Below are 14,316 nucleotides of genomic sequence, written 5' to 3'. Positions count from 1 at the left end.
TTCTTCCCGACCTCTCCGCCCCCACCCCAGTCTGACCTATCACCCTCACCTTGACCTCTTTCCACCTATCACATTTCCGACGCCCCTCCCCCAAGTCCCTCCTCCCTACCTTTTATCTTAGCCTGCTGGACAAACTTTCCTCATTCCTGAAGAAAAGAAAGATAATGGGTCACCTCAGCTCAGGCAAGAGAAGAGGCTGAAAAGGAGGGACTTTCATGGTAACTGCAACCAATGCAGGGGTTGAACCTATGCTATTGGCAGCACTCTACAGTACAAACCAGTTAGTCAACCAACTAACTGGTATATGTCCTACGTATATTAAATCTCTTATCTGTTTGGTCATACAAGAAGCGTTGGTTTTTGGTTTTCCTACATTTCCCCTCATGGAAATAAACTTTGACTGTGCCAGAACTATCTCTTCCTTAAAGGGAGTCTTGTTTTCCTCCCAGCCTTTGATTCCAATTTATCTGGCCCAGGTCCATTCATACCCCATTGAAGTTGGCTCTCCCTCAATGAACTATTCTAACTCTGATTGCTCCTTGACCTTTTCCATAGTAATCCTAAAAGTTACAAAACACAGCTCCCTAAGTGTGCATCTCTACCATTTGATCCACTTGACCCAACTCTTCCAAGAAACAGGTCTATCATTGTCTCCTTTCTTGTTCGACTGTAAACATCTTGATGTAAAACATTTCTGGGTTGCATTACTCCTCTCCGATCTTTACAATATGAATGTTATGGTCTACCTCAGATAATTAAAATATCCATTGCAACTACACCATAATTCTTCCACCTCTATGTAATTCACTTGCAAATTTGTTGCTCTATACCTTTTTCGATACTTGGTGGATTTTAGACTGTACCAAACAATGTAATTGTAAATGTTTTGGTTCCTTAGCTCTAGCCACATAGATTCTACCATGATCTTTCTGGAAAATAATTTCTCTACAGTATAACAATATTCTCCTTAATCACTCCCCTTTTTTCCCTTTCCCTTTCCTAAACACCTGGGACCGAGAATTATTTCATAGTCTTCTTTGAGCCAGTGTCTGTTAAGCCACAACATTATATTTCCACCTGGCAATTTATTCCTATAATTCACACAACATGAGGTCATAGTCCAGCAGGTTTATTTGGAAGTACAAGGTTTCTGTGCGCTGCTCTTTCATCAGGTAGTGCACACACACACTCACATGCAAACACACATACACGCACACTCTTAGACACTCACATACCCACACAGGCTCTCTCTTATACACACACTCTCAGACACACATACCCACGCTCACATTTACAGACATATTAGCATGGCTGCCTCACAGCACCAGGGACCCAGGTTCGATTCCAGTTTCGGGCAACTGTCTGCGTGGAGTTTGCACATTCTCTCCATGTCTGTGTGGGTTTCCTTGAGGTGCTCCAGTTTCCTCCCAAAATCCAAAGATGTGCAGGTCAGGTGGATTGGCCATGCTAAATTGCCCACAATGTTAGGTTCATTAGTCAGTGTGAATTGGGTCTGGGTGAGTTACTCTTCAGAGGGTCAGTGTGAACTTGTTGGCCCAACTGGCCTGTATCCACACTGTAGGAAATCTAATCTAATATTCTCCATCACACTCACACACTCTATCAAACACGTACACATGCACACACATATTCTCAGACATGCTCTGTCTCTCACACACATATAAATCTATGGGGTGATTTTGCATACGCAGATTTGTATTTGCAGATACATTATATTTTGTTTGAAAAGCGCACAGTCTGACTCAAGGTTGGGATACAAACTAACCTCATACTTTTAATGCATTGTCTGAGCTGAGATATCACCTTTTTTTTAATTGAACCTTAAGTTATCTTGGGACTGTGACTTGAAAGACGTTCTGGGATTCACATACTAATGAATCAAAACCTACATCCCCATTCTAAGTGATTAAAGACAGCTTGTCAATGTTTATCAATATTTATTGATAGTTAACAGCCAGACTTAGTTTAAATTTTATACTAAGCAGGTTGGCTCTGATAGATCAGGGCCTTGCTCTGAGAAATGACCCAGTGAATGGCTGTCACCTGAAACTGGTGCATATTATTGCTGTCTATAAAGAACAGCACTCCCTGTATCGTATCTGACAGCACGTACAAATGAACCACATCATGAGCCTAGCTTTGTTCAATACATCGCATCAGTTGTATGATAGTTTGATCGTTTACTCTAAATTCTGCGTCCTATGATCCTGCGCACTAGCCACCTGATGAAGTAGCAGTGCTTTGAAAGCTTATACTTCTAAATAAACCTGTTGGACTACAATCTGGTGTTGTGTGATTTTTAACTTTGTCCACTCCAGTCCAACACCAACACTTCCATTTCATGGGTTCTATATTCAGCAAGTTTATTTGCCACAATTAATTCACATAACTGCATGGTTACTTCATCTTAGACTTTGTTAGCTTCTCCCTAACTTTGAATCCACTGAATAAGTCATTACTTACTACTTGAGTCATGTCTGTATCTGACACCATTTTGTGAACCTTTGTATTCTTCTCTGATATTACTCATTATTTTCACCGCAGCCAGGTTAGTGTACACCTTTCCCAATCATGTTAGCAAATCATCCCACAAACAACTCAGTCCCTGTTCTGTCACTTCTTTTATTCTTTCATGGGATGTGAGTACACTGGTAAGGCCAGCATTCTCTTGGGTATCCCTAGTTGCCCTTTGAAATGAATAATAACCCACCTTATTTAACCATTGCACTGTCAAAGGTGAATTAAACTGCTCACAAACTTGATATTATATTTGCGATAAACTTCTGACCACACAATACCGCTTATTCCCCAGTTCTGTAAAATTCCCAACTCTGTCCTCCCTGGACTGAGAACAAAAAAATCCTCTAGATTACAACAGGTCAGGCAGCATTCATTGAGAGAAAGTAAGGTAACATTTCAAGTCTGAATGACTCTTCACCAGAACTGAAGTGAAGTGTGGAGGCAGCAGCACTTATGCAATAGTTGAGGGAGGCTGTTTGAAGTGCTGGGGGAGAAAGGATGTTGATAGTTCATATTCAGTGACCGGAATGTGAGAATCACAGGACAATGGTATATCTAGCTGCCCGACTGAAAACAACAGACAGTCCCACTAGGGTTGGGACAGGGGGGAGAGGAAGACAGAGAATGTAGCAAGCAAAATTAAAAGAAAAGGAAGGGATAGGTTCACAATTTGAAGGTGTTGTACTCAATATTGAGTCCAGACGGTTGTAAACTGCCACATTTGAAGAGGAGATGTTGCTCCTCCAGTTTGCAATGTGATTTACTGGAGCGTTGCAGTATATTGAGGACAGACAAGTGAGCATGCGAGCAGGCTGCTGTGTTAAAATGACCCGCTATGGGAATGTCAGGGTCATGAATTCACATAGTCTGGAGGTGTTGTGCAAAGCAGTCACCCAGTTTGTGGGCAGCACGGTGGTACAGTGGTTAGCACTGCTGCCTCACAGCACCAGAGACCTGGGTTCAATTCCCGCCTCAGGCGATTGACTATGTGGAGCTTGCACATTCTCCCCACGTCTGTGTGGGTTTTCTCTGGGTGCACCGGTTTCCTCCCACAGTCCAAAAAATGTGCAGGTCAGGTGAATTGGCCATGCTAAATTGCCAGTAGTGTTAGGTGAAGGGGTAAATGTAGAGGAATGGGCCTCGGTGTGGGCTTGTTGGGCTGAAGGGCCTGTTTCCACACTGTAAGTAATCTAATCTAATCTGTGTTTGGTTTCTCCAATGCAGAGTAGATCACATTGGATGCAGCAAATACAATGCACAAGATTAGAGGAGGTACAGGTGAAATGCTGCTTCATCTGGAAAGATTGTTTCTTGAGGATATCCAAAAGTCTATTGTTTCTGTCCTAACTCACAAGCCCTGCTGAGACATCACTCCTGCCCTTACTGTGCTACATCAGTTCACAAGTAAGAAACATTTCAATAATAAAATATTTACTCCTGTGTTTGAATTCTTCCATGGCCTGTCCCTCCAACGTTAATATCCTCCAATATTAAAGCTTTCAGAAATGATTGTGCTACTCGAATTTTAGTCCCCATGATTTTTACTGATCTTGGTTCAACCCCCACGTCTTAGGATCCTTTCCAAAATCTCTACCTCTCTTCACTTCTTTAAGATGCTTTGACTAAATTTTTGGTCATCTACCCTAATATCTTATTTCATGGCTCAGTATCAACATTTGTTCCAGAATACCTTTGTGAGAACCTTGGGATATTTCATTATATTCATGGTGCTTTATAAATATTGATTGTTGAAAAATAATTTTTGGTTCATCATCTTGGATTGACTGCTTTCAGGTTGGATGGCCTATGTTTTTGCATGTTGTGTGAATTGCTGGCAGTTTGGTGGTAGGGGTGCGAGAGTGGTGCGGTGCATTGAAGACCAGGAAGTGCTTGGTCAATATATAGAGCCAGGAAATGTGCAGCATGAGAAAATAACTGCCTTATGCAGATGGTTGTTATAAAAGGTCGTGCACCCCTGTACAAAAGTATATAAATCATAAATGTTAAAGTTGCACTGGCATGATACCTGACGCTCATATACAATTTTGACAGTTGTAGCATTTCAGCAAGTCACGTTCATTTCTTTTCATCTATAATTTGAAGGCTTGACATTCTCAGAAATAACAAATAATCCAACATCCAGGTCAATGAGCACATTTTAGCTGTCTTGAACTCTAGATGCGTGTTAAAGTGACATTTTCAGCGCATGTACATATTCTTTTTCAATTTGCCAATATACCCTAGAGGTAATGCATCTTCATTCTTCTGGAAGACACTTCGCAACATGAAATAATCAGTTTTACAACATCTAATTTTACACATATATTGCTTTAATTACAACCATTGCTTAAGTCAATTTGTGTTTGCTTGCTTTTTGAACTTCACCTGTATTTTTTATTTCATTGAAAGAATAACTGTAATAGAAAAATTGTTTAAGTACCATTCTGAAATTGCTAGAAGTGTGCTACATTTATAGCTTAATGTAAATAAATATTTGTCTGTTTAACAAGAATACTGTTATTAATCAAAATACTAATTCACAGATTTTTAAACTGATGATGCTACAATTATACACTATCATCAAACTGTTAACAGTATAACCAAAAGTCTGGCAGTTAAATACTCCTCTATTTCTTCATGTGGAGAAAAAAAGTTAGCTAATAATAAGTCACAGTGAGATTGATTTTATTCTGCTTAGTGTCCCACAAATATTTACTTCCAATTTTGGGTTTGAAATGTTAGGCAAAGAAAATTGAAGCTAAGAAACATGACACCAATAGGAGCCTCTTCGTACTTGATATACATTTCATAGGTTCTCCTCCATTGAAGAGTGGATAGTTTCCTAAGTATAATCAGAAACATTTACATTTTATGGGAAAGACATATTATAACACACATGCATAAGTCAGTTACTGCCTGCCTAACTTAGCACACAAATCATAGAACATCTGAATAGTGCAGTCCATATGAAATGTTGACCTTTCCTTTAGGACTGACATCTTCTAATCATTCACCCCCAAATAACTCAACAAGCTTCCTTGCATGCGGTAAATTGCTTTTTGTTAAAATTCATCTAGGTGTCTGGCATTTGTTGACAACTATGGCCATGATTAAAGGTATTTTATATTTCATAAGATCTATGTCAGTATGGTGACTCCAGATAACAAATCGTGTAACTCCAGCTGCTACCTAAATGTAAACTTGCATAAGTTTGTACTGGGGGATAGCAGAAGATGGGCAATCGTGAATTGGTGCTTCATTTTGCACTCGGTCCAATTTTCTTTCCAATTCACTTTTGGAGAATGATAGCTAAAATATAATTGAAAAACTGCCTTTTGCGTTTGGTACAAATCTATTTATCACAAAACCTGACAACATGATGAACATGTTTAACATGTAAAGCAGGGAACTGACTCCCCAAGTACTTCAGCAATGTTAAATGGTCATTGAGACTTTTGAATTTCCCTTTGTGGCCAATGAGATCACTTCCTCACAAATTGCACATCTTTAAACCATATTTTCCTGCTAGTAATACTGGAGAAGGAGCAATTCTCCACATTTTCACTAATATAAAAATTGTGGGCCTCCATTTTTAAAGGTTACTTTGCAAAGCAGTTGCGTTATCATTTTAATTCTAGCAATAAATGTATGACCTGAATATGTAGTATATGAATTCAAAGTTATGTACACCAGATATACCAATCATGTCAATATTAATTACTTATTCATCAGAGTAGATATTCCAATGAAATCTAATAAAGTAAACTGAGTTATTTATTTAAGTTTAATTAACATTCTAAGGTTAATGTTAACGCACAGGCTTCTCTATTTCTACCGACTGAAAGTCTCGGGAGATTGGAGTCAATCAATTAGGTGTATTGATTGAAAAACCCTTGACAGCTCTTCAAATGCATTTTATATGTAATTAATGTTACAGACTCTGCGATTTTAATGTTGTAACTATGAAAAGCAAAGTTTAAAAACAAATTCGCTGGTAAACCATGTTTTAAATTAATCCGGCCTCTTTTTTTTACCGATTATGTCTGGTGTCATTGTCACTAGCAATATGTCTTTCTGAATGTTAACCGACGTGATAATTAGCAACATGACAGCAAGTAGAAAAAGGGGCGCTCGGCAAAAGCTTTCCTAAATCCCCGACATGACATTGATAATGCGAGGATACATACATCACTGTCAGGGCTAACTGTCACGCAACTCTCCTCTTTCACAAGCCTCATCAATCCATCATTCTCTTAGCTCTTGACACCTCCACAGACACATATGCAGCCGTGAATGAGAATTGCAGGTAGCCGCCTGTAGCGGGGAATACAGATTTAAGAATTTCAAGCTGAAATTTGTATTTTTAATGTGAACATCAATTCCCTCGCAATGAATCTTCATTGCATCCGCGGGGAATGGTTTGGCCTTTGTTAAAGTACAAAGTTTTCCTTTGGACCAGAATAAAGCACAAGAATATCTCCTTAGATTTCTATACTGCGCTGAAAAAGACTTGTATGTCAATATTCATTTTTGAGACTTGAAGTAGAGTTAATGCTTTACCCTCCTCTCTCTCTGAACAAGTGGGATTTCTTACAACAAATTTTGGGGGCTGAATGAAAGTGGCGCGGATACAGTCCGTTTTAGCTGAACCAGTTTAAAGATAAATTCCTATACTCTGTTAATCTCCTCTGATGTATTGAGGAGAGTAATCACTTTACATATACATGTCCAGTTGTATTAAAACCTTACCAAAATGGATGCTATTTCCTGATCATTTTTGTCATGAGCAGACTGCTAGTATGATGAACTTTAAACAAAATCTCAGTAAAGATAAAGTTGCTTTCACATTCAAACGTAAATCAAAAATTACAACTACCAAGACAATTGCTGCATGCATTTTTATAATATGCAAAGTAAGCAGAAAATAGTTGTAAACATAAAAAAGTTGTTGTCTTTGCTATGATTAGAACACTAACAATACTTGATGCTGTGAAATTAGTTTGCCATATTATATCGCAATGATCAATACAGGGACCGATTTTCTGAAATATCCTAAGGGCTAGTATTGGGCGACTAACGCACAAACGTTGGACTTGCAGTTGAGAATTACGAGTTGCACTTTCAAATCATGCTCATTATCAAGTTAATTTGTGTTTATTCGTTCTCTAAGATGCCACTTGTGGTTAGAATTCTATAGTGAGGCGGTCTCTGGAAATGATACTTGTAGATCAAAAGCTACGAAAACTGATTCATATCCGTAAAACCCTTTTGGTGGGCCTATTGACGATAAGAGAGGCGACCATCAAATTAATTCGGAAGAAGAGTTCTCTGCATTATTCAATACATGCCAGGAAATCCCGGCTGAAAAGCTATAGGGTGCAACTTAAAACACAGTAATAGACGATTTATTCAGTACATGTAAAGGATCAGCGCAAAGCATTGTAGAAAATGGTATTTAATGTTGTAACATTACATCAAAAGCTTGGATTGTAACGATAAGATAAATATTTCATGTGTAACAGTGAAAGAGCGTGTTACCAATACTGTGTATCATCACACAAAAACCGGTGCCTGCAGCATGGTCACCGGGATGAAGAAATCCAGAATAAATAAAGAAAAGGCTGGAAAAGTCCAGCAGAACAGGCAGCACCTGAGGAGAGAGAAAGGAGTGTTTCATTCAGGCCTTCCACCAGGCTGATGAATATTTCCAGCATTTTCTGTTTTCAATCCAGATTTCCAGCATCCGCAGTGTTCTGCTTTTGTAATGAACAAGTCCAATTTTGCAGCTTATTATATTCTTCCCAAGAACTGCCCATGCAGAAGTTGTCTGATGTGATGCATTGTTATTAAGCCTTGCGCCATATGCCAAGCACGCTTTGCTCACGAATATGGCCTACACGAACAAGTACACTTTCGCATTCTGTACGAAAAGTTCTGAAGGAGAAGTAACCACAGACAAACTGACATTGACAGGAAAACACCGTTACATAATATCTCATTTATATTCCTTTTCATGTCATTTAATCAGGATATAAAATGAAACCGGAGAAGGTGCTGTATTTGTTGTTGTTGCCGCCGTGTGCTTTTCCGCCGTCGAGTTTGATATAAATTTCATCTCCAGAGTCCAGATGAAGTACCACACTGTTACTGGCATAATCGTAATTCTGGTCTGCGTCCTGGGCAATCGCACTGGCACGAACCTAAACCAATATATTATAGATAGAGAGAGAGAGAGAAAACAAATTATTACCTCTCCTCCACAGAGTCTGTAAGGCCCCTGTCTGACTCTAATTACCTCTAAAATAACTCTGAAGCTAGGACTTCGAGAGAACTTTTTTAAACGCAGAATCAAGTTAAATTCGCGCCTCTAATGTTGAGTGCCGGGTTGGTCAAAACCTTCTTACTGAAAGGAGCGGCAGATCCAACTGTTGACAACAAAAAAAAATCACGATCTGCAAGCCAATGTGGAAGATAAACAGTGGGATCTAAATCTGAGCTCGTCAAGCAAGTTCCTACGGGAACAGCTTATCAGGTGAAATAACTGGCCGTTCATTCCCGAGTTGGCACCAAATTAATTTCATATTAACTTATTTTAAAGTAGCAAGCCATATTATGGAGTTGCTTGTCGCTGGTTGGGATCCCTCCGAGTGCAATGCGCTGCCTGTTTGACACTTACCTGGCCGTTTTTGCAGAGATCTGCCCACATACTGGTCCCGTCGCCTCCTCTCATCAGGACATGGTACGTGAAGAAGTAGATCCCGGGCACGGCGCAGGTAAACTTTCCTGAGGTGGAATCGTAGTAGTTTCCTAAATTCGTGACCACATCGTCAAACTTGAGCACTTCGTATCCTTCATGGGGGCTCTTCAAACCGACATAGAAGGCGATCTTCGGGCTGCTGACGGCGGTGCTGCTCAGTGCTCCAGTCACCGGTCCCGCCGCCCCACCCAGCGCCGGGAAGCCGGCCTTCACCGGGTCACCCCGCTCCCCCGGTGGGCCCCTTGGACCCGGGGGACCGGCCTCACCGGGAGGACCGCGTGGGCCAGGCTTTCCCGTCCGCCCGGGCTCCCCTTTCGGTCCTTGGATGAAGGGCGGCGGAGGGATGGCACTGAAATCCCGCATAGCTTCCACAGCCGTGCTGCTGGGGTTGGAGTTGTAAGGATCACAGATCATCCTGCAGGTCCCCAGCATCTCATAGTGAGCAGCGGCTCTCGAACTGTGCACCAGCGTGGGGATAATCACAAGCACGATCAGCACCATGACGGTACCCACCAGTGCCGCGATTAGGCGCTTTCTTCGGAATATCCGAGAAGCCAAATCCAGTAACTCTTTACTTTTGGAAGTAATGGTGAAAGCTTATGCAAATATCAGCTATCAATGTCAGCTTTACAGGAAGAAAAACGAAGTAGTGGTCGATGCAATGCTTAAAATAAATATTAGGAGGAAAAATATAGACTTCCCTTAACCCAAAGTTCGTCCGTCCTCAGGCGACGACTGCACTGTCAGCCTGACTTAGCATCAGCCGGATATATTCATCATGGCAATGGCCTGAAAGCAGCAAACGCTTTCAACAAGACCCCTGCAGCAATCACAGCCCGTGGACTGCAACAAAACCAACTGACGTAATGAGTCCAGGGCAAAGCCAAATGCAACGTGAATTAATCACCAATCAATAGACACACCGTGACAAAAAAATAATAAAACATACACGCACATACACAAAAGGATCCAGATAAAATCAAGACTCGAATCCTAAGGAGACATTATGGATGAGAAAGTTTCACACTCCACCTATGTCCTTGGGAAGTTTGCAGCCAGCCTGAGACCCCGGTCAGTACCAACACTTTCCAACCCTTGACTGATGCCAACTTTCCAGAGATTCTTTCCAGCATATTCTTGCAGTTTGACTTCGTCAAAGCGACGAGCTCTCCGTTACAAAACCCACTGTGAGCTTTAGCAAAACAATTAAAATATTCCACCTTTTGTTCTACATATTTTCTCAGCCACCCGCTCAGAGATGCACAGGTCGGACTCAGAGATGCACAGGTCGGACTCAGAGATTGGAGATACTCCCAGCGCGCCATCAGAGTCCCACTGCGTTTCTCTCTCTCTCTCTTTCTGTTAATGCAACTCTAATTAAATAATTAACTTGCCGCGAGAAATAATTGAATAATCAGCAAAACAAGCAGACCAAAGCGTTTACTTTAAGAAACATTTTATTTAGACCCTGTTGCAATGTGGTCGCAAGCTTGCTAATGAAGTTTTGCATTCTGTTAGCTACCTAACCGCAACAATATGGTAAATCAGTGATGTGCAAACAGGTCCATACATATTGGAAGAAAATTCGGAAAACAATCCATGTTCAGACGGAACCGTTTGATTTCATTTTTAAATACATTGTAACTGAATTTGCCCACTCTGGATTTCATGGCTGTTACAGTTCTCACCATATTTATCACTCAACTGATAAACCGCGGAATACTGACATGATTGAGTGAATGAAAGTAAAATCCCACAGTAACTTCTGTAAAACATGCCAGTTCCATATGCAGAATGAAAACAGAAGATGCTGGTCATATTCAGTACATCAGCCAACATGAGTGAAGAAAACAATTAAGTTCACAACCTAAAGCAGGAACTCAGTGACTGCCTTTATTTCCGATTTCCAACATAGTATTTTGCTTTTGTATCATAGTTAGGTCGACACCTCTGCAGTGGAAGAAATTCACTGTGTGATAAGGTAGGATGATGAAATTGGGTATGTTCTGACTATTACACTTTTCGAATATTCATGTCAATAAATCCTGTGGTGGGGTTTTCAGATAACCCAGTCTTTTTTTTAAAAAAAAAAAATCCTATTGCATTAGTTTTACATGGAGAATCAGTTTATTCTTACCTGTTTTATCAGTGTTAGGATTTTCTGTTTTCTGACAGCTGTTCAGGAGTTGACACCTCAACATATCTCAAGGTGAGTGCAATCAATTGAAGACAGGGTCTGAATAAGGAGTAACTGGCAGCTATCAAGAGGGAAGTAAAAGTTTTCTGACCAGATATGTTATGAAAAATAAAACAAAAAAACCTGAAAGAACTGAAAGTAAACTCCAAGTTAGTTCCAGTGCCACATCCTAGTGAGGGCAAGAACAGAAAGATCTGGCAGATGAATAAATGGCTAAAGAATTGGTGCAGGGGGCAAGGATGCGGATTTTTGGATCACTGGGATGTGTTTTGGGGTTGAGGTGACCTGTTCAAGATGCCCCCGAACTGGAGGGCGACCAGTATGTTAGCGGCCAGGTTTGCTAGCGCTGCAAGGGAGATTTTAAATTAGATTGGCGGGAGGGTGGGATCTTCAACAGCAGGGAGGCAAGTGAGAGGCTCAAAGGAGATATAGTAATCAGAAACAGTAAGCTGAAGAGACCGGTCAGGCTGGAACACGACAGGGAGCAAGGAATGCCTGTTGGACTAACTTTAGTGCAGGAAGGCTAACAGGTAAGGCCAATGAACTCAGGGTGTGGATAGGTACATGGTACTGGGATACTAAAGCCATTACAGAAACGTGGCTAAGGGAGGGACTGAACTGGCAGCTGAATATGCCAGGTTACAGTTGCTTCAGGTGGGACAGAGGTGGTGGAAGGAGGGGAGGGGGAGTTGCATTTTTGATTAAGGCAAATATCACAGCAGTAATCAGAGATGAAATAACTGAAAGCTTGTCCAGTGAGACTTTGTGGGTGGAGCAAAGAAATAAGAAAGGGATGGTGACATTATAGGGATTGTACTATAGGCCTCCAAGTAGCCAACAGGAATTAAAGGAACAAATATGCAGCGAGATTGGGGAGACTTGTAGGAGCAATAGCATTGCCATAGGAGAGAATGTTAGTTTTCCTAACATGGACAGGGACTGCTAGAGTGTTAAGGGCTTAGATGGGGTGGAATTTGTTAAGTGCGTTCAGGAAGGTTTCGTCAAGCAGTATATAGAGAGTCATTCTCAGGAAGGGGCAAAACTCAACCTATTGTTGGGAAATAGGGTAGGGGACAGGTGAAGGAGGTGACAGTGGGGGAGCACTTTGGGACAAATGACCATAGCTCTGTTAATTTTAAAATAGTTATGGAGATGGACAAAACTGGTCCACAGATTCAAGTTCTAAACTGGGTCAAGGCAAACGTTGATGGAATTAGACAGGAACTTTCAGGACTGATTGGAGTAGTTTGTTCGCAGGCAAAGGGACCTCTGGCAAGTGAGATAGCTAGAGTTCAAGGCCTATATGTTCCATTGAGGGTAAAGGGCAACATTGGCAGGAATAGGAAACCCTGGATGACAAGAGGTATTGAAGCAGAAAAAAAGAGGCATGCCTCAGGTACAGGCAGCTGGGATCAATGGAATCCCTGGAGGTATACAGGGAATACAGGAGTTTACTGAAGAAGGAAATCAGGAGGGTGAAAATGGGGCACAGGATAGCCTTGGCTGAGAAGTTTAGGGTGAATCCAAAGAGGTACTTTAAAGAAAAAAGAATAACTTGAGAAAGAATAGGTCCCATCAAGGCCCAAAATGGACATGTATGTGTAAAACCGCAGGAGATAGGTGAGGTTCTCAATGAATATGTCTCCTCTGTGATTACCATGGAGAAAGACACAAAGACTTGGGAACTGGAAAAAGTAGTGGTGATATCTTGGACATAGTCCTCATCACAGTAGAGGAGTTGTTGGATGTATTAGAATGTGTGAAGGTGGAGAAATCTCCTGGCCCTGACCAGATATATCTAAGAACACTGCAAGAGGCTAGAGAAGAAATTGCGGGGGGCCCTGGCTGATAGTTTTGCAACATTGTTAGCCATGAGTGAGGTCCCAGAAGACTGGAGGGTAGCGTACGTTATGCAATTATTCAAGAAAGGCTGCAAAGAAAAGCCTGAACTATAGACCAGTAAGCTTAACATCCCTGTGGTGAGAAGATTCTGAGAGATAAGATATACATGCATTTGGAAAGAAAGGTTTTGCTTAGGAGTCGTCAGCATGGCTTTGTGAGTAGGAGATCATGTCTCACAAATTTGTCAGAGTTCTTTGATGAAGTGACCAGGAAGGTTGATGAGGGCAGGGTGGTAGACGTAGTCTATATGGATTTCAGTAAGGCCTTTGATAAGTTTCCACATGGTAGGTTGCTCTGGAAGGTTAGATCACATGGAATCCAGGGCGAGCTGGCAAATTGGATACAAAATTGGCTTGATGGTGGGAAGCAGGGGGTAATAGTGGGTGGATGTTTGTCGGACTGCAGGCTTGTGACTAGTGGAGTGCGTCAGGGGTCAGTGCTGGGCCCATTGCTGTTTGTTATCTATATCAATGATTTGGATGAGAATGTACAAGATAAGATTGCTGCTAACACTAAAAGAGGCGGTACCATGGACAATGAGGAAGCTTATCAGAAAGTCTCAAATGAACTCAACTGTTGATTTTCCTCTTTGAAAAGTTGCATGAAATTAATTTCCCACTGAAGTTTTAGATTTATTATGCAATGTGTTCAGTAGAGTGGCAAGTACTATCATTGATCAGCTGAGATTAGTCAGTGTCTGTATTGATAACTCGAATAACTATGTTATAGAGTCATAGAGATGTACAGCATGGAAACAGACCCTTCGGTCCAACCCATCCATGCCGACCAGATATCCCAACCCAATCTAGTCCCACCTGCCAGCACCCGGCCCATATCCCTCCAAACCCTTTCTATTCATATACTCATCCAAATACCTCTTAAATGTTGCAATTGTACCAGCCTCCACCACATCCTCTGG

The 14,316-nt window shown here is 41.3% G+C and overlaps 1 protein-coding gene across 1 annotated transcript; it reads right to left on the bottom strand.

The window, feature by feature from the left end:
- Positions 1-7,561: 7,561 nt before the first annotated feature.
- c1ql2 (complement component 1, q subcomponent-like 2) lies at positions 7,562-10,502 on the bottom strand. The gene is made up of 2 exons (XM_043694588.1): positions 9,218-10,502; positions 7,562-8,741 (listed from the first exon to the last, which is right to left on the bottom strand). The coding sequence occupies exons 1-2, from the start codon at positions 9,797-9,799 to the stop codon at positions 8,562-8,564; spliced, it is 762 nt and encodes a 253-aa protein (XP_043550523.1). The 5' UTR covers positions 9,800-10,502; the 3' UTR covers positions 7,562-8,561.
- Between the last annotated feature and the right edge of the window lie 3,814 nt (positions 10,503-14,316).

The sequence above is a fragment of the Chiloscyllium plagiosum genome, chromosome 7 (assembly GCF_004010195.1).
Source record: "Chiloscyllium plagiosum isolate BGI_BamShark_2017 chromosome 7, ASM401019v2, whole genome shotgun sequence".
Classification (NCBI taxonomy): Eukaryota; Metazoa; Chordata; class Chondrichthyes; order Orectolobiformes; family Hemiscylliidae; genus Chiloscyllium; species Chiloscyllium plagiosum.
This window is presented reverse-complemented; position numbering and strand designations above follow the sequence as displayed.

Excerpts from the sequence above, each read along its gene's own strand:
- c1ql2 (XM_043694588.1), bottom strand. The coding sequence starts at position 9,799 with ATGGTGCTGATCGTGCTTGTGATTATCCCCACGCTGGTGCACAGTTCG. Across the intron at positions 8,742-9,217 it reads ATCTCTGCAAAAACGGCCAG|GTTCGTGCCAGTGCGATTGC; the intron begins GTAAGTGTCAAA and ends ATATTGGTTTAG.